General features: G+C 35.1%; 2 protein-coding genes across 7 annotated transcripts in view; one reads left to right on the top strand and one right to left on the bottom strand.

Moving 5' to 3' along the window:
* LOC110994659 (collagen alpha-1(III) chain) overlaps positions 1-2058 on the top strand; it is a 34080-nt gene extending 32022 nt beyond the window's left edge. The window contains exons 17-20 of one of the 3 annotated variants that reach the window (XM_045630323.1): positions 61-519; positions 574-843; positions 997-1077; positions 1237-2055. In XM_045630323.1, the coding sequence (XP_045486279.1) occupies positions 61-519; positions 574-843; positions 997-1077; positions 1237-1799 (1373 nt within the window). In that variant the 3' untranslated portion in view covers positions 1800-2055. Of the gene's footprint in view, positions 1-60; positions 844-996; positions 1078-1236 lie in introns of all 3 variants that reach the window. The other 2 variants (XM_045630324.1, XM_045630322.1) reach the window with 2 other exon arrangements.
* A 4625-nt stretch (positions 2059-6683) lies between these two features.
* On the bottom strand, positions 6684-19509 carry LOC111000408 (peptidyl-prolyl cis-trans isomerase G). 4 transcript variants are annotated; one of them, XM_022269825.2, is made up of 14 exons: positions 19382-19509; positions 18492-18581; positions 13551-13673; positions 12577-12747; positions 12191-12318; positions 11671-11780; positions 11204-11354; positions 10914-11005; positions 10592-10694; positions 10234-10365; positions 9677-9751; positions 9102-9236; positions 8382-8503; positions 6684-8201 (listed from the first exon to the last, which is right to left on the bottom strand). In XM_022269825.2, the coding sequence occupies exons 1-14, from the start codon at positions 19391-19393 to the stop codon at positions 6895-6897; spliced, it is 2751 nt and encodes a 916-aa protein (XP_022125517.2). In that variant the 5' UTR covers positions 19394-19509; the 3' UTR covers positions 6684-6894. The 4 variants fall into 4 exon arrangements, with proteins under 4 accessions (XP_022125517.2, XP_022125516.2, XP_022125518.2 ...); XM_022269824.2 differs by lacking the exon at positions 19382-19509 and adding an exon at positions 19158-19375; XM_022269826.2 differs by lacking the exons at positions 9677-9751; positions 19382-19509 and adding an exon at positions 19158-19375.
* Between the last annotated feature and the right edge of the window lie 185 nt (positions 19510-19694).

Raw genomic sequence — 19694 nt, forward strand, 5'->3', positions numbered from 1 at the left:
AACCTGGTAAACCAGGCTTCCCAGGACAACCGGGTCAACCGGGCACCCCCGGCCAGCCAGGACAACCAGGAACACCAGGATACCCAAGTCAACCAGGAGGTCCAGGCCAACAAGGCCAACCAGGTCAACCTGGTAAACCGGGCTACCCAGGACAACCGGGTCAACCGGGCACCCCAGGCCAGCCAGGAAAACCAGGACAACCAGGAACACCAGGCCAACCAGGACAACCAGGCTATCCAGGCCAGCCAGGACAACCAGGCTACCCAGGACAGCCAGGCACCCCAGGACAACCAGGAACACCAGGATACCCAAGTCAACCAGGAGGTCCAGGCCAACAAGGCCAAACAGGTCAACCTGGTAAACCAGGCTACCCAGGACAACCGGGTCAACCGGGCACCCCAGGCCAGCCAGGACAACCAGGAACACCAGGCCAACCAGGACAACCAGGCTATCCAGGCCAGCCAGGACAACCAGGCTTCCCAGGACAGCCAGGCACCCCAGGACAACCAGGAACACCAGGCCAACCAGGACAACCAGGAACACCAGGCCAACCAGGACAAGCAGGAACACCAGGATACCCAAGTCAACCAGGAGGTCCAGGCCAACAAGGCCAACCAGGTCAACCTGGTAAACCAGGCTACCCAGGACAACCCGGTGAACCCGGCTATCCAGGACAACCGGGTCAACCAGGCACCCAAGGCCAGCCAGGTGAGCCAGGACAACCAGGCTATCCAGGACAACCAGGCTATCCAGGACAACCAGGCCAGCCAGGACAACCAGGCACACCCGGCCAGCCAGGACAACCAGGAACACCAGGCCAACAAGGCCAACCCGGACAACCAGGTAGGTTTTTCTTAGTTATTGAGCATTTAGAAATGCGTTAAAATAAAAAAATAAAAAATTTGGCTAAGAAAAACTTTTTATTCATTAAATAATTTAAAGGGTACCTACAATGTGTAAATGTTACATTTTAATCAAAACAAATATTTATTCTAGGGCAACATGGGCAACCAGGACAACCAGGCAGCCCAAGTGGGCAAGGACAGCCCGGCCAGCAACAGCCAGGAAAGCCAGGCGGTAATAGAGAATTTATGATATATTATTACGACTATTTATTGACCCCATTATTTATAAATTGTTTAAAAATAGAGAATTGCTAACCGATCACTAAAAATGTTTTAAAGTACATATAAAACGCTTGAGTTTTTTTTCTATAAATATTTTATTAATTCACAGGTGGTGATTCGGTTGGTGAATCAACTGGAACTGGTGTGCAACCCCCAGTTTATCCACCGGGGCAAATGCCTCCGTTCCCAATGTACGTCATACCCTATCCTTTGCCCATCGTGCCATATCCAGGTTCATGTCCGTGCTACCTCTTGAATCCAGGAAATAACAGCAGCAGTACAGCTGTCACCCAGGCGCCCACACAAAGCCCACCCCCATACTATTCACCCTATGGAATAATTGGCTTTCTTCCTGTGGTCTTCGTCCCGAGCTGCCCCGGTAATGTAACTGATATGCAAACTGCACAACAGAATTTCCCCGGAGCTGTGCCAGTACCATACAATTGCGCCCAGTGTCAGGCAAGCCGAGATATATATAGATATTTCGGAAGAGTTGGTGGCGCTCGAAGCGTAGATTTCAATGACCTTAAAGAAATAACTTCCCTGCCAGAGTTGGAAAGTTTATTGAAAAATGAAATTAAGGTGCCGAGAAAAAGTCTGCGAAAAATTAAGGTACACGCTCGCGTTTTAGACGAAAAGAAAGACGAAAAGAAAACTGTATCGAAAGAGTAAACTAAAATCGACTGTATAAATATAAGTAGCATATTAGTAATTTAAAATTTTGGGACCGGCCGATTCAATCTTGGACGGTTTCGAAATTTCGTTGAGTGATTCAATTTATAATAAAGTGATACCCAGTATATATTAATATTAATATTCTATGGAGATAGCGATTGATTCCTAGTTAATAATGAAAAATAATACTCGATGTGAATTACTCAACTTTTAATATTTATTAATTTTTAAATAAATATTTATAAAATATTCTGTATAGTATTTAATAAGCAATAAATAATATGAAATAATATTGTGTTTTATAAAAACCTTAACCTGTCTATTATATCAGTTATAAACTTTACCGCCTTTTTAACTCCATTGTTAACAAAAGCACAGACCATTTTATTACTGGCGTTATCGTGTTCACAAAACAAATGTTACAATGTAGTTGATTAGTTTTGTATTTTTATAAAAAATTTGTCATGATATCAATCAGTAACTTTGCGTTACGCGGTTATAACTGGAGAGGACTTTGGTTTGATTTAAAGGAGAATTACGTCCATAGACACAGAAATGTTATATACCGCAGTGCTTAGACTCTATAAGTCAATCAATTAATTACATGTAAATATTTTGGCAAATATGGCACATGTCATCTATTTTTGAGTTGATCACCATCACCTAGCGTTAATTGCAAGCAGAAAGAACAAATCCTTGGGCTAATCATTCGTTTCAAATAGAATATTGACAAAACATAATGCAGTATAAACATAAAATATGACTTATAGTACACATATATAGTTATAAAAAATATTATTGTATACCATAGATACATTCACAGCGTTATTTCGTACGGTATTCTACTGTGGGGTGCTGCTAAAGAGGTTCAATCCATATTTGTGTTGCAGCAGCTGGCTGTTCGGAGTATTTTTTGTGTTTCTGCGAGGGAGTCGGTACGGAATAAGTTTAAGGAACAAAATATTATGACACTATCCGGTAAATATATTCTTGAAGCCTTGTTGTATGTACAAAAAAATGTAAACAATTTTAAAACAAACGGTGACTTTCACCAGTATAATACGCGAAATAGAACTAAATTGAGTGTAAGACCAACCAGGCTGAAGATAAACCACTCCTTATATGGAAATTGAAGTCGTATTTACAACAAACTTTCCCAAGCAAAATTAGACAATTATCACTAAATAAATTCAAAGCGTTAAAACTCGTTAAAAGTAAATTAAACAATAAAGCTTTTTATAAATGTGACGAATATCACTATAAACTAATCCATGGGATTGATTTGCTACAGTTCAAACAATTTGTATTAAAATCTTGGCGATTGAAGAGTGGCGGAAACTTTCTTGCCAGTTCTTCTTGCCCGCTCTACGTCCTTGCATTGCAAACTGGTAGTAAATGTAAATTTACAATTAATTTAATTTGTTTGACGTTCATAAGTGTACTTGTTTACCTATATGAATAAAGATATTTTTTGTTTCTGTTTATTAAAACAATAAAAAAACACCACACCGAATGAAACTGATAACAAAACATTGGGACCCATGTCCTTGAACCTCCCGAAATATATCAAGGCAAGAAGTGCTGGTTCTTTTGGCTTTAAGTAGAAAAAGGAAACTGTATCTAGCTAGGAACATTGATTAATAAATATTCCTAGTAGGAAGAATTATACTTAAGGCTGACCTTTACTGCCGGTAAAGCGGCGTTAAACGATGTATTGTTACACTAAAATTAGTGCGCGTCATCTCAGAAGGACGATGTGCCTACAAACAGACTCATTACAGCCTCAGCCACTATTCATTGTAACACTCCCACGGTTATAAAGGTTGACCATACACGCCAGCACGCATAGCGCATCCATACCTATACAGTGGTTGACAAAGGATTTTTAATGTAAGTAAAACCTGTTAAAAATCTTTTTATTAATTTTTATAAAATATTTTACGGCCAGGGTAGTGCTTTAAATTATAGTCATTTACATTCGCTATTGTCCTCGACTTCTAGTGCTTACTAAATGCTAGATATAGAGCCGTCGACTGCTTTAAAATCTCGCTTCATAACTTTACTACTCTCGGCGTTTATAATATTAAATAAAAAAACATATGTGCAATTCACACATGGTAGAAGTGAAACCTTCAAAAACATTTTTTTTATTATTAATCAAATATAAATTAATCATTTTCCATTATCTAAATGTGTGTGTTCTTTTAAAACAGTGTATAAATTTTATATATAGTTTGATAAATTTTAATTTATAAGTTTAATATAAATTTTTAATTTGGCAAAAACTAAAACATCGAAAGTTTGAAATTCGATCAAATGAAAAAGCGGCAGTAAAGAGAGGCTGTATAATGCCTGCTATCTCATTTTCTCCCACGTTAAATCTTATGAATTAATTTTTCTGTCTCTTTTTCCGTTGCATCCGGTTTGAAATTACGATTCTAAAGAAGTTTATCTATCTATCTCATTTTCTCCCACGTCCAATCTTATGAATATATGTTTCTGTCTCTTTTTACTGTCGCTTTTTCCGTTGCATTCGGTTTGAAATCACAACGATTCTAAAGAAGTTTCACTTCAAAAAGTACATACTTTTGTACATACATTAAAACAATTTAGTATTGCCTCCTATATTATGACACCAGCCTTTTACAGCCAGAATATGTATAATGTAGGCCTTTGATATTGTGGTCTACTAAATGAAAAACGTCTTATTAGTAATTGTTTCCTTTCCTCTAAGAACTGCACCCAAACTCTGTAATTTCCAAGAGCGGTAGCTATCTATCTGGATGTTTTTGTATGCAAGTTCAATGTAGTCCCTCAATATTCGAGCTGATATCGCCCCGATTGTAATTAGGCTCCTTCGGAAGCTTAAGAACTACTTACAAAAACTACAGTGCCCTAATTTTGAATTACAAAAGAAAATCGAAAAACGTCTTTATTTCTCACAATACGCCGAAAATATTTCACATATTAATATTGCTTCAATGTATAGTTTAGCTTTTTCTCGAATTTAAAGCACACACAGTTAGATTTAATATCTGTTAAAAACGTATTACGAAATTGTTTTAGACAGAAATATACGCAGAATGCACGCTTGTTAAATACAATAATAGTTGGGGACAAGGACAAAGATAAATAGTCGTTGATAGTTATATTCCGTTATAAAACTATACCTACTAAAAAATTAACAAACTATTGCTTCTGGTTACTGTAAATAACTCTCGAATACACTGAAATTGTAAATCAAATCAAAATGTATTTATTTATATTGGTAACTATGCGCACTTGCAATAAATATTTAAAAAATAACGTTTATGATACATTAATAAAATTTGAGGCTCCGTAGGTAATTTTAACTGAGAAATGTTGATAATGGATTGAGATAAATAATGAAATAATTGTTAAATGCCATAACAAAACCCTCGCTCCCTTATATAACGATGCTAACAATATTACAATGACATATACACGCGCATATTACTTGAGAACTTATGCTAAGTTATCATGTCAGTACAAATACAAGTTACTTATTGTTCAAGACGGGAATCATGCTCAGGTTACAAACAAGCGATTCTGCGAGGGTCACACTAATTAGTTTTACCTTCACTTAGTAATTAATTAGTCACATAAAATTGCAAAAAGATTTTTTAATATAGATAGGAATCATTTCCTTATTATTAATTGCATATTAATCCCAAACAAAGGCCAATGTGTTATTATTTATTTTGTTTTCCGAAAATTCAATCTATTCGACATCATTAGGTATATTAAATTGGATATATTTATGTTTCAGAATGGGTAGATATCAAAAGCTTATGTTTGTAAACGTATTGGCCGTAATTATTTATGTAACAGATGCAAAACCAACAATTAATTTTGAACGAAATGCACCAGATTCCAGGGATCTAGACACTGCGGGTTCTTCATGTAAGTTATATTGTGCAAATTCAAAATCATTCGTTTTATAAAGTGCCTACAAATCTTTTGTGTGTAATAAGTCCTGCCACATTTATCCAATATACACAAATATACTTACGTTAAATTAATCATTTAGTAGAATTTTTATTTTTAAAAATAATCAGTTAAATTATATTTTTACCAAACGTGTACTAAAATTTAAGACAAATTAAAAAATTGCTCGAGGAAAGAAGTTTTGTAGTGGTCTGCCCAAGTTCAAACCAAAATGTGTGGGGTCATGAATGTTTTATCAAGGAAAAATAGAGGCGAGTTGATTAATCTTAATATTTTGCAGATTCTCAGCAATATTACGATTGGGGCGGAAGAAACCCAGGTGGATATAGCTTTGGCGTTACTGGAAATGGACTGATAGACGATCCAAGATTAGACTACGATACTAGACCTAACAATATAAATACCGATTATTATCCTGAAGTCGATCAAAATAATTACAATAGAGATGTTGGTTATCACAGCTTAGGTGGATTTGGAGGTTATGGAGGAAATGGTGGGAATGGGGGCCTGAGTTCGTACTACGGTTATAATAATCCATATTATCAAGAAGCCAACCATCTTGGTTTTGGGTACTATAAAAAGTTTGGATACGGCAATATTTATAGCAGTGGCGTTACCCCGAATTTGGTAGTGGGTTATCGTGGATATTCAAGGCGATAGATTACGAAATCATGTTATTCATTGTATGATAATGTAAATAGTAAATTAATAATTTATATAATTACTAAGTGACATAAAAACAAAAATTTCAATAGTTTTTGGGATTTAGCTAAGGGGTTAAAGACATGGAACTTCGTATTTAAACTGTTGACGCCAAAGACTGTCCAAAGGAAATTAAATAGTAAAAATGCAAATTGTTTATTTTAAATGATTTTTTTGAAGTTTTAACTTCATATGATAAATAAAATAAGATATTTTGCAAACTTTATTAACCAACGAAAACTTCACTAATGAAGAAATAGTCAATTGTAAAAATTACACATACATTCACTGACCATGTATACAGTGCAAGTTGAATATAATTATTAAAAATTTCTACACTTAAAATGTGATAAAACTCATTTATCCTTTAAAATTAATATGCCATGCAACATTAAAAAAATAGTTTTAAGGTGAGAAAATTTTATTCTGAACCAGAAGCACTTGTTTGTTTTTTCATAGACTTAAGCGCTCTTTCCCGGAGTTTTTTTTCCAAGTCTTCGTTATTAACTTTGCCTTCTTCCTCTTCTTCAGCTTCCTCGCTTTCTGACGAATCATCCTTCTTTTTGGATGTTTTCTTATGTTTCTTATGCTTCTTGTGTTTCTTTGAATGTTTCTTGTGCTTTTTAGCACGTTTCTTCTTGGGCTCATCGCTTTCCGATTCGGATTCAGATTCCGAAGCCTTCTTTCTTGCCTTCTTCTTCGATACTTGATCACTATCAGATGACGACTCTTCTTTTTCACGCTTTTTACCTTTTCTTTCGCTTTCATCTCGCGATTTTGGTTTGATTTCATCAATTTGTTTGACCTTGGTAGATTTTTCATCTCGCTTTGACTTTGCATCTGGTGATGTGATCTTTGTGACATCTACTTTTTTACGTCTTTGCTCCTTATCAGACGATGATTCATGTTTATTTTTCTTTTTATTTGATTTATCGTCACTTTCCGAGCTATCGTCATTTGAATCCTCGGAATTTTCTGTTTTCTTAGATTTACTTTTTGGGTCCAATTTTTCTGATTTCGAATGGTCAACGCTATCTTTACGTTTTTTAGATTTCTTATCAGTGTCAGATTCTTCTGGAATGTTTTTCTGTTTAGTTTTAGTACTTTTGTGTTTGACCTCTTCTTCAGAGCTAGATTCTGAGCTGGAAGAACGCGCTCTCTTCTTGCGGGATTTCTTTGCGAGCTTTTTCTTGGCATTTTTCTTGCTCTTCTTCTTTCTATCTTCTTCCGAGTCACTGGAAGACGAGTCTTCAGAATCACTGTCACTAGATGACGTATCTTTTTTCGCCTTTTTAGAGCGTTTTGAGCTGGACTTATCCTTGCGTTTAAGTTTTGCTTTGCTCTTTGATTTAGGAGCTTCCTCGCTGCTTTCGCTTTCGGACTCTGATGCTTTGGGCTTGCGTTTCTTCTTTACATCTTCCACCTTAGTCTCTTCCTGTTCTTTATCTGAGGCTTCGTCTCCGGATTTCTTAAAATCTCTCTGTCGTCTTACAAACGGTGATGGAGTTCGCGTAAGGCTCTTTGAATAATCTCTGAGAACCGGGATGGGAATAAAGTCGTCATCGTCCGATGTATGAACCGATTTCGCCCGAGTATCATCTTGTGATGCCGACTTGTCGTTGGCGACGGATGATTCGCGACTTGAACTGGACACTTGGACCTTAGCGGTCTCCTCACGTGGCAACGAAACGCGCTCGATTGACACTGGCCTTAGTTTTTCCAAGTTTTCTGGAAATTTAAGAAGTTGACATCAATCATACTATTTTATTAGCCTTATTGTTTTTAAAAATTTAATATCAATTATTTTTCGTCTAGCCGTAACTTTACTTATGTCTTAATGTTTATACTGAATACATTAAGATGATATTAGATATATGTATTAAGTAAATAAAGGGTTCCCAACTTTACCTTTTCTTGGTATCGAAACCGACTTTTCCAAGCGTTCCTTAATCAGATCAGTGGATCTCCTGTCACGAGACTTCCGGTCCCTGGATCTCCTATCCTTGGTACGGTCACGAGATCTCCTTTCCCTGCAAGAAAATTTCCTTCTTATTGATGTTTTAACTACTGCATTACAATGAAAAATAATTTAAAATTCGTCAGTTTCGTTTGCTAGAATTACTGGACTTGATAAGATTCTAAACCTAATGAGAGAAACAAGTGCTACTGAGAATTTAACACAGTAACGTCTATAAAAATGCAATTAAATATCTTTAAACGAGCAATTCTTGTATATATATATATATATATATAATTGGAATCTCGGGATCGGCTCCAAAGATTTTCATGAAATTTAGTATACTGTATACAGTAATGGTTTCGGGGGCGATAAATCGATCTAGCTAGGAATAAATGATAGAAAATAACAAAAAGGTGGTGTTTCAGTAGTCCCAATTCAAACTGAAAAATGAATCTTCCTGACATTTATCGGCGAATAATAATACTATTCTTTGTTTAAATTGCTTTAACGACACAACAACACTAAAGCAATTCAGCATATATATTCTATACCGTTCCTATTTCATCATTTTATTAGTATGTAATTCGTACTTAAATATAATTTCCAAAAAACACAATTTAAAAAAAAATAAAAATATGCCATCCAGGTACTATGGTTTAATATCTCACCTAGAACGGTCCCTAGAGCGTCTGTCCTTTGACCTTCTGTCACGGGATCGCCGGTCGCGTGACCTTCGTCCCGACCGACGCACTGACCGTGACCGCCTGCGTGACCTTGAGCGACGACGATCACGATCACGCGACCTGTTGAGACATTGCTAATTAAAATCAGGAAAGCTATATATAATTAAACCCAAAACCAACCTTTTCATACATACAATAATACATTTTCAAAAAACAAAAAATGATAAATAAATATGAATAATTGATGTAAATGATGGGCAAGTGATTCGTTAAATTTGTATAATGCATAAACAATTTACATACACAATGATTATATTAAGAAAAGAATCATAAAATATTCCGCATTACTAATAAAGATTCTCTAAGTAAAACACATTTTTCAAGCCTATATTTTTAAATTTTTAAACTTACGTAAGTTTTAAAAATCAATTACTTCAATATAAACTTGTGACTTGAAAATGCGTCATTTTTATATTTAAACTATGATATAAACATTTTTAAACGAACAAAGAATTCTTATTAGTAAATGCTGAATAAAATAAAAGAACCAAAAATTTTACCTGTCTCTAGAACGTCGTCGAGAGCGTGAACGGGAACGTCTACGTCTTTCAAGCGATCGGCGACGTTCGCGTGACCTGAATTTGTATTTTATCTCACTACTAATGTTTAACTCAAAAAAAAAACAATATAGCAACTGGATTTAGCTCAATGAATGTGACAAAAGCCGCTGAAATATTGATGAAGAGGAATTTAAAGTTGTATTATCCACTTTATATTAATATCAATATATCTCCGTTATATTTGAGAGGCTTTTGAAACTGGAACTCTTCAATATTTTTTTCTAATCGCACTTTAACTTAAAAAAATGTGTAACAATATAAATTTCTAAAACTTTTTAATAAAACACCCGCTTATCATTATATATTTTATATAAAATTCAGAGTACCTTGTATTGTTTAAAAAAGAAATCTAATTACAATTAACTACAAAATAGTCAAATGACAAATCCAACATGACAGATAAATTTACGCTGCCGGATTTTGGTATTGTTTGACGCCATTTCTGCTAGAAATTAAATACAAGGCCCCATTGTAATAGTATTTCGTTATTATCATACCTATCCCTCCTGTCTCTCTCGCGGCGTCTGCGCTCTCTTTCCCTCTCTCGCTCCCTCTCCCTTTCGCGTTCTCGCTCTCTCTCTCGGCGCTCGATTGACCGACGACGGCTACCACGACGACGAGACTTGCTTCTGTAAAATATTAATTATTAATTGAGACTTGGAAAAATCGGACATTTTCATTTGTCAGGCAAACAGAAAGTCGAAAGAATTTTGTATAATTTTTACCAGACTTCAAAAATCTCATCCGAGTTCAATATAATAATCAGATTACCTTCAAACTGTCGTACAAATATAAAAAATATTTGATTATATCTTCTATTTTATATTAAACACGTTCAAATAACTTAAAAAGTACCTCTCTCTTCGTGAGCTTCGTCGCGGGCTGACGCTGGTCGAAGAGTCCCGGTTGGAGCGATAGTGACGCTTCTTGTGCGAGGTCGGCTTCTTGATGCTGCCACCTGAAGAACAACAAATTAACATTAGTAAAAACAGTTTTCTAGTTTGAAAACCCCTACTTTAAGCCCCAAGTCATTTGAAATGTATCTATTTTAATTATTTTACAAAAATGTTTAGTTATGGAATTGTTCGAAATCAACTAAATTAGAAATAATGGTCTATATAAATCCCAGTAAAATTCTATCCAAAAAGAAAAAATAAACAAAGTATAAAGGTCTTACGTGAAGACGCGGAAGATGATCTTCGATCACTAGATTCGCGATGATTCTTCTCAGCCGGCTTCTCCTCGTTTTCCTTCTCGTTCTTCTCGGACCTACATTTTAAGTATATTTTTTTTATTTATTTCATTGTTTTAAATGATATAAAAAGTGTTCAGTACAATATAATATATCTACAATAAATACACATAATATGAATAATATATATCTAATACTTTATCAGTAGTATATTTACTAAGCAGTAATTAAATTACATATTTAAAAATACAGAACCATTCAAACGAAAAACATACCGCGCTGGAGATGCAGATCGAGATTTGTCATCTTTCTTCTCAGTCTGCTCGTTCTCCTCCTTCACATCACTGTGGTTCAGCTCTTCGTTTCGCTCGTTCTTCTCTTCTTTCACCTCCACATCTTCAGCTTTCTCTGGTGACTTGCCGTTTTCTAGTTCAAAACATAATAAATTAATAGATACATTCAAGATGCTTGTTGAAATTGTCATATAAACCAAATATAAACCAAAAAACCAGTAGTATTTCAACGTTTTAGGTGTGGGCCTCAGACTTCGTAATCATTTGGTTTCCTCACGATGTTTTCTTAGAGCTAGAGAGAGAGAGCTTAGAGCGAGTAATCAGTACATGGACAGAGATAATTTCAAACATGCCCTGAAAACTGCTCTTATAAATAACCCTTATTACATGTCATGTTATTTTTTATGCAGTTAAATAAGCCTATAATAAAACGTATATATAAAACTTACCTTTGGGTTCAGGTTCAGGTAATTTGATGTCATCAACGGGCGGCGGTGGCTTCGGTACGCTCCTGTCACGACTCTTGCGCCTAGAACGACGCGGGCTGCTACCGCGATACCTATTAAATACATACATTTATGTGAATAATTCATGATAACCAAGACCGTGTATATACCGCAAATTTCTACGTTAGCACGAAGAGTACGTAGTTATAGCAATAAAATAAGTGTCTCTTGTCTCATACTCATTTAATGATGTGAAAAAATTTGAGAAACAATATTTAGTAGCCTCGAGTACAGTCAAAACCATTTATGACGACATCGTTTAGAACAATCTGTTACATTGACCAAAATCAAAGGTCCCGGCTAAAGTCAATGTATGTAGAGATGAAACGGATAGCAGTTTGGCCGGATACCGGATATGTTTTTATTTATTAATAATTATACATAATAGTAATATTGGGGTCAGGATTTGTGTCGTTATAATATACTATACTAACTAGTAACTGTAAATGCATACAAAACTTACTTCCTGTCATTGGATCTATCTCGATCCCTTGATCTTGACCTTGAACGGCGACGATCACGGGACCTTCTAGAGCGTGACCGCGATCTCCTTCTGTCTCTGTCTTTGTCCTTATCCTTCTGCTGTTCTTCCTTAAAATAAAAATAAAGGAATTTTGTGAAATTAAAATATCAAGGAAATCTAATTACACTAGAGATATTGAAGCCACAAATCAGTTTATGTTATGACATCATAAGTAGTAATACTATTTACCTAGTAACACTGTCTACACTTGTCACTAACATTTAATTTTATTTAAAAAAGTATGTAATCGACTCTAATAACACTCATATTTGAAGAACAAATTTTTTTTTTATTATGTTTAGGCAGGATATGCATAAATTACAAACCATGCGTTTCTTAATCTCTTCTTTCTTCTGCTGTGTAAAAGACTCTGGGATGCCATTCTCACTCGCCTGTGCACTCAGCAATAGCTCCCATAGCTCCCCCATAAACAGCCGGGCATTCTTCCCATTGAGAAACCCGGTCAGGTTGATCTGCATCTTCTTTGGGCAAGGAAACTGGGGACAGGAGCGGTAAAAAAACCAAATTAATTTCTTGAACACACCCTCACTAACATACCTAATGGTTGCCCTTATAGCCTCTTTCCTCTTTTCAAATGCTTGGTTCTTTCACATGAAGACGATCAGAGCTTGTTATTTTGTTCAGATGTTTGTCTCAACTGACATGACTCTAGTAGGGAAGTGGGCAACATTAAATACATCATTATCGTCGTTGTGCAGGCTTCGGCAGCGATGTGATTGCAGCAGACGAAGGCAGCATGAAGACGCAGTGAAGACAATAACGATGACTGGAACACTGCATGTAGACACCAACTGATGTATGATGCACGCCGACTGTAGATTTCATACTTCTTTCTTGAATCCCGTATCTGTAAGGGTTTTGCGAACACAACCACATTATGCTGACCGCAAAGCCTACGGGGGAACTTCCTTACCAGGAGTCATGTCACTCTGACCGCCTTGTGAGATATTTTAGGCTTGTACTTCTGAGGCGTGTCCTTTAATACTGAATTATCATTAAGTACTAAATTTCCCCGTAAATACCGATTGATAATGCTAAGGGCCTCCGCAAGGTGTAGTGGAGCGCGACGGCAGCGGGCGGCGCGGGCTGGGGGCGGGCGGCAGCGGGCTAACCGGCGACCAAAAAATAGCCATACGCAATCAATCACATATCACAATATTCATCTACAGTTTCTTTATCAACGACGTTGCGACTGCCTATACAACAACTATGATGTGTAAAGAAACTGCAATGATTACATAGCTTGAATAAAAGAAAATTTATAGAGAGTATAAGCCACCTTTTCCTCCAGTTGATTGTTGACATAGTCGATGACAACATCGTCTTCCATCTTCAGGATTTCTGTGATTTTCTGTGTGATCCATGGCTTCAACACGTCAAGCTTCACCTTTGACATGTCCACCTAAACATATTATAATTTTTTATGTTTTTTATCTTAATATTATAACAAGGCAAAATCCCAATTTTCATATTATATAGTAAGTCGGGATGTCATCCATAAAATATAGCGAGCGAGATAGCTGACTATGCGTCATATTCGTGAACGGGTGCTACTTGTAGACTGGACCTAAATTGGTCATGTTAGTTAATAAATTTGCGCTTTGTTACCACGAGAATATAAGAAAGTGCTCCTATTTCGCCATGACTACTGCTAATAGAGGATAAATGTTTTTTTAACGTTCATGTATATTTTTTTTATTATTACAGTTAATTAATACTAAAAATGTCATGTGAAACATGGTGTAAAGGTTGCAGCACCTTACAAACATTAAGTAAACAAAACAACTTGGCAATTAATAATTGTTTATTGCCAGTTCTAAACTGCTATATGCCCTACCATGATTAAAGAACTGGCAATAAATGTAAAATTTGAATCATTTAATATACTTATGAACGTCAATGAAGAGAATACACTTCATTGACGTTCAGAAGTGTACATTGTGTTACCTAAATGAATAAATTATTTTGAATTTGAATATGGTTATGTTAAACTAGACTGAAGTTAATATATAAGTAATTTGAAAGGACTTAATACCGTGACAATGTAACTTCATATAATTAAATGCCCAAGGATATGCATTTAAGATTACACAATCCTTGAAGTAGGAGAAGAAGGGTGCAAGAATTGTTATACAGTCTATTTATTGCGAGTGGATTTTAAAGGTAAACAAAGATGTACTAGTTTTGCTTTCATTTATGCTTTGATATGTTAAGCTTATATTGACTACTAACTATTAAGGATGCTTAATTAATACGTATTATGAAAAACAATAAAATCTTGACGTATACCTAAGGATATTATTAAATTATTATTTGATTTTTTTTTTTAATATAAAACATATTTAAAAAAAAAGATCAAATAATTCAACTCCTAACGAAAATAATTCTCTAGTACATATAACATATAAATGTCGCAGTAAAGTAGTTAAATGAGAGTAAATTGAATCTCTAGACAGTTAATTAAAGATCGATACTCAATCAAGCTAAAGTTCCGTCAGACAAGTGAGTGAACGAAACGTTTAATGAGTTTCGTTTGCGTTCCTAGGCAACAAGACGTATTTCAACTTTGGTAGGGTGACCAAGATATTTGATTGGAAAAAAATGGATGGTAAAAAGACATTGCTTGTCTTATAGTTATTTATAAGCGTAATGCCCTCTCAGGTGGTGTGGATGTTTGTAGATTTGACAAAGGCCACCTTTGCAAGGCATGTTCTACCCAACCGAAATTGAACAACATACCTTGCTAACCTGGCCTTTATCATATAGATATAACGTTAAGCCCAACTTAGGCGTCGTCGTGCCCACTCCCTTAGTAATAATAAATTTAAAGGGGACCAAAGGGGGGATATTTTATTATTTAGAATGAACAAAAACATGACAAGGATTAATGTGTAATACATAACGTGTTATCACAAATTAATCCTTTTAACACATAAGTAAATTATATTCACTGGGATCAAGCAATATTTTGAACACTATAAAAATACGTTAGATAGCTTGAATGATATCCAATAATATTTAAACTATAAAAATATAATGACACTTTAGGCAACTTGAATGATATCTTAAGTTATATGTTTCACACTTAATAATAGTGTGAAACATAACTAACCTAATTATTTTACAAAAAGATAGACGAGAGTAGAAATAATATTTTATCACGAGCAAATTATACAAAAATCTATAAAAATCGAATAAAATTTCACTGCATAAACTTATTTATTGATGCAAAATACATTGGAGTGGCACTTGGAGCCGCAAAGCACTTTATTTTTATAACATGCACATCTGTTTGTGAAGCATTGCTTCGGTGCCGGCTTGCAGGTGCACTTTTGGAAGCCCTGTCCTCCAAACAGGGACTCATTCCTAACAGCTTCTCTTAATGAAATTGGGACATCCAATACATCATCATGGTAATCATCCACGGGCTCCTGCAATGCATGCCTCGGAAACCAGCTTTTTATAGTTCCACTTTTGGTCCTTACTCTATAAACACCATTGCGGAAATCTACAACCCTTCCTCTAATATTTTTGGTGTCCAGGGGGCCTCGATCCACTTTAGGCACGTTGATAAGAACGCTACTACCAATAGGCAGTGGTGTAAGTTTTTTGGCAGTATTGTCTATCATTACTTCTGCCTCACGCTTTATGCCAATATGCGCTTGTTTGCCTTGAAATGATATTTCTTGTTCAGTTTTGCACATTGAGCATAACACCTTTGCTCCATATCCCTCTCCTTCAGCAGATCCACATAAGAGATGGACGGAGTTATTGCAAGAACTGCACATATGCGCGCCAGAAGTAGCATGATGGCAAACGACACAATTGTAGTTCGGTTTTCTATCCTCAATATCATCATCTAACATCATATCATCATCAACCTGTATGTCGATAAAGTGCGTTTCTTTTGGTTCGTTTATTAAAACCGGTACTTCCACAAGCTGAGCAGTTTCTTCCGATTCATTAATTGAGTCCTGTTCAGGTTCAAGCTGGGATTCTTCCGATTTAACCTTTGCAATTTGTACGTTCATGATCTTGTCACTTTGAATCGTAAGAGTTGTAGCAGCATAGTCATTAGAATCACTTTCAACTTTGTCTGAAAGAATTTTCAACTGCTGTTCTGATTCAATGGTTTCAAAAGCAGAGGGGATGTTTGAATCACCTAAACCAGCTTTCGGATCATTACCAAATAAGGCTTTGTATGGTGAGCGGCCAATTATCTGATCAAATGATGAATTTTTTTCGTATTGAACATAATAGCACCCGACAGACCAATTAGTTGATTTATTATCTTTCATCCATATTCGCAGCATGTTTTCCACATCCTGGTTACTTCTCTCTACACTCCCTTGCGTTTGAGGTCTTGGGCTCTCGTGTACAATTTTGAGTTCCGGCCTCATTGCAGTCAGTTCTTCTATGATGTTTGCTGTAAACTCAGGTCCATTGTCTGATTGTAAAATGGAGGGCGCCCCAAATGTCATAAATATTTTCATGAGCTCCATGGCAACTTCTGATCCTCGTTTAGATTTTAGAGGGCGAAGACTTACAAATTTTGTGGCATTATCCTGATAATTTAATAACCACTTGAAGTCACCATCAGAGCACGATTGAAAGTCAATTAAATCTATATGTCCTCTTATATTGAAGTCTTGTGACACGATTGGCCGCGTAACTATACTTTTTCTGGGAGCGTGTCTTTTTGCGTTGCACGTAGGGCACAGAGCTACGAACAATTGAATTGCTCTTATGGGTATATAAAATTTAGATTTCAGGGAGTGTACTATTTTATCTCGCCCTCCGTGTCCACAGCTCTTGTGAGCACTCAGCAGGATGTCAAAATAGTCTTCACGGGCAACGATTTGGATAATTGGTTCTTCTGCCGTTTTTCTTTTAAAGATTAAATATTCTTCACCCCCTGTCGTCACTATGTCATATTTGGCCAACCAGTAGTAGTTCATGGACGTTCTATTTCCCCGTTCAAGCATGGCCACCCTAGCATTCTTCACATTGTTGATTACGTCATTGATTCTTTGCTGCGTCCAAGACTTTCGTGTAGATCCTACAAGAGAAAATACACACAAGCGTTAGTGTAGAAATGCATTGAGCTTATTTTAGTAACGTAACCAATTAAAAACTAACGAAATAAACTCACAAACCTACCTTGATGTCGCTCATCATCTTCCAAAATCTTTTCGTAAAATGTTTCTTTGAATGAACGTGTCGAGTCTTCTAAAGCCATGTTTGCAACAAGAACTCACTACAAAAACAAGACTCTTCTTAATTTTGCTGAGTAACCATTTACAATAAAACAAAACACGGAATTTCCAAGCTCTCAGTTCTTCACGATCACACCGAAATACATAACTAATTAAATAATCATGGCGGAGTCGACAACATGTTTACAATATCACCAAAGACCACAATTTGAAACAAAAAACCACTCACACAACAAACCAACGTCGCACGTTTGCTAAAAGAAAGACTAAAAGTAATCAGCGGTTGTCGTGACCGCCATCTTGTTTTACATTATTAATCAACACGCTGGGTTTCGGTCAGACGATAGTTAAACGTATTCGACGCTGCTTTTTTTTAATTAAAATGCTAGCGAATTGATTGAATATCGATATTTAATTAACTGTCTAGACATTCAATTAACCCTCTGATTTAACTATTTTACTGCGACATAAACACATAGAATATATATCAAACTGGAAAACTAATTTTACAACATATTTCGGTGATATAATTGAAACGATTGTGTTTTTTTTACATAAAATGTATTAATTCATGTTATATATTTTCATAAAAACATTGGATATTTCTTAATAATACATATATAAAAATGTGTAGTTAGGAATAAAATGATTGTAATTTTAACCATTTATTTTACATTATCAGAATGCAGAATAAATGGACTTGTATTTTTATATCTGTTAGACAGACTTCAATTGCAAAACAAAAACTAAAGATGTTTAAGTTATATACTTTAGTTAAGTAACAGGTTGTCAGTTATAAATAAATTATAGATATTGTTAGAATACAATAATCAAACTAAGTGTGCAAAGTTTAACTCTTTTAATAGATATTAGATTCAATTAAAATGTGGGGTTTCAATAATTTTCCTAAACTAACATAACCATATTACAGTTTAATTAAATAGGTTGCAATGTTTAGGTTTAGATACTACAAGCTATTTTTTTAATCTAAACTTGCAACTAACCTGCTGTGTCAAACAATCACCAAACTTCATTTGCTTCATAAGCTTCTTCTCCTTATCGCTGAAGCGGGTATCTTGTTCTGTGCTGGTTCCCTATTTAAAATAATTACATTTAGGTTAGTAAATAATTAAATACATTAAGTTGTTAACAGGATTTAAACAATAGATGACTAGTTTATTGAGGAATATTTACAGTAGGGCTATGGAGATGGTAATATATCTTAAGGGTTTTACTATTTCTCTAGGATAATCTAGGTAGGTGCCTTATCAATAATAAAATATGTTAGGTTACAAAGGAACTAACATAGGAAGAGAAGTAAGTAAAGCAAAAAGTAATTGTATTTGTATTTGCACAATGTTTTAAAATAAAAATTAAATGTATATAATTCCAATATATGTAAAGTTACACAGTAATTTTTTTGTGTATACAAGGAACTAATACATGGCTAGTAATTTTTAATGATTGTTATTTGGAGATACAGTTAAAATAACTTTGAATTCATTTATTTAAATATATATCATCAATTAATTAAATATTTAGAAATGCTATCAAACCAGGTTTGAGGTTAGGTTTTGCTGCCAAATTCAATAACAATTTAAATCTTATGAATAAATGTAAATTCGATGCCCTAATTTAGGTTTTGTTTTAAATATCTAGCGGATTCTTACCGTATACATCAACATTTTGAATAGTTTGAAAAGATATCGATAAATCAATAAAAAATGTGCGGCAAGGAAACTCCCAGCCAAAAAGCGCTTAAGTAATTATCAAATCTGTTGCAAACGAATCTACATAGAGCACTTATAAACGTTAAACATCTGAAGACACAATATTTTCACATTGTACACAGTTAAATATAACAAACGCAATTAATATAACCAGTGTGACTAACCGCCATATTCATAGAAGCACAAAATGGCCGCTTAAAGCTTAACGTTTGCAGCGTGTGCCTATTTCATGCTTTGTTCAACAGACATTGATCGTTATTGGAGTTTGGAGATTGTATAGAGGCGGCAGACAATTTACCCACAAGTCGTAACTGACAATGACGTAAGGATACAACATCAAACAGTTAATCTAAAACATAGATAAATTATGTAATTGATAAACGTTAACTGAGGGTTCGGATATTGTAAATGTATATATTATAATCATTGTAATTTTAGAGAGAATTTGTAAATATTGTTTAACGCTAACCAGTAACC

This window comes from Pieris rapae, chromosome 12 (assembly GCF_905147795.1).
Source record: "Pieris rapae chromosome 12, ilPieRapa1.1, whole genome shotgun sequence".
Lineage (NCBI taxonomy): Eukaryota > Metazoa > Arthropoda > Insecta > Lepidoptera > Pieridae > Pieris > Pieris rapae.

Bases quoted from the DNA above. Each gene is read 5' to 3' on its own strand.
- LOC111000408 (XM_022269824.2), bottom strand. The intron at 13,674-18,491 runs GTTAGTTGCAAG...TAATATGTTTAG, and splicing joins GTGATTGTTTGACACAGCAG to GTGGACATGTCAAAGGTGAA. The intron at 9,237-9,676 runs GTAAAATTTTTG...ATGTCTCAACAG, and splicing joins CGACGACGTTCTAGAGACAG to GTCGCGTGATCGTGATCGTC.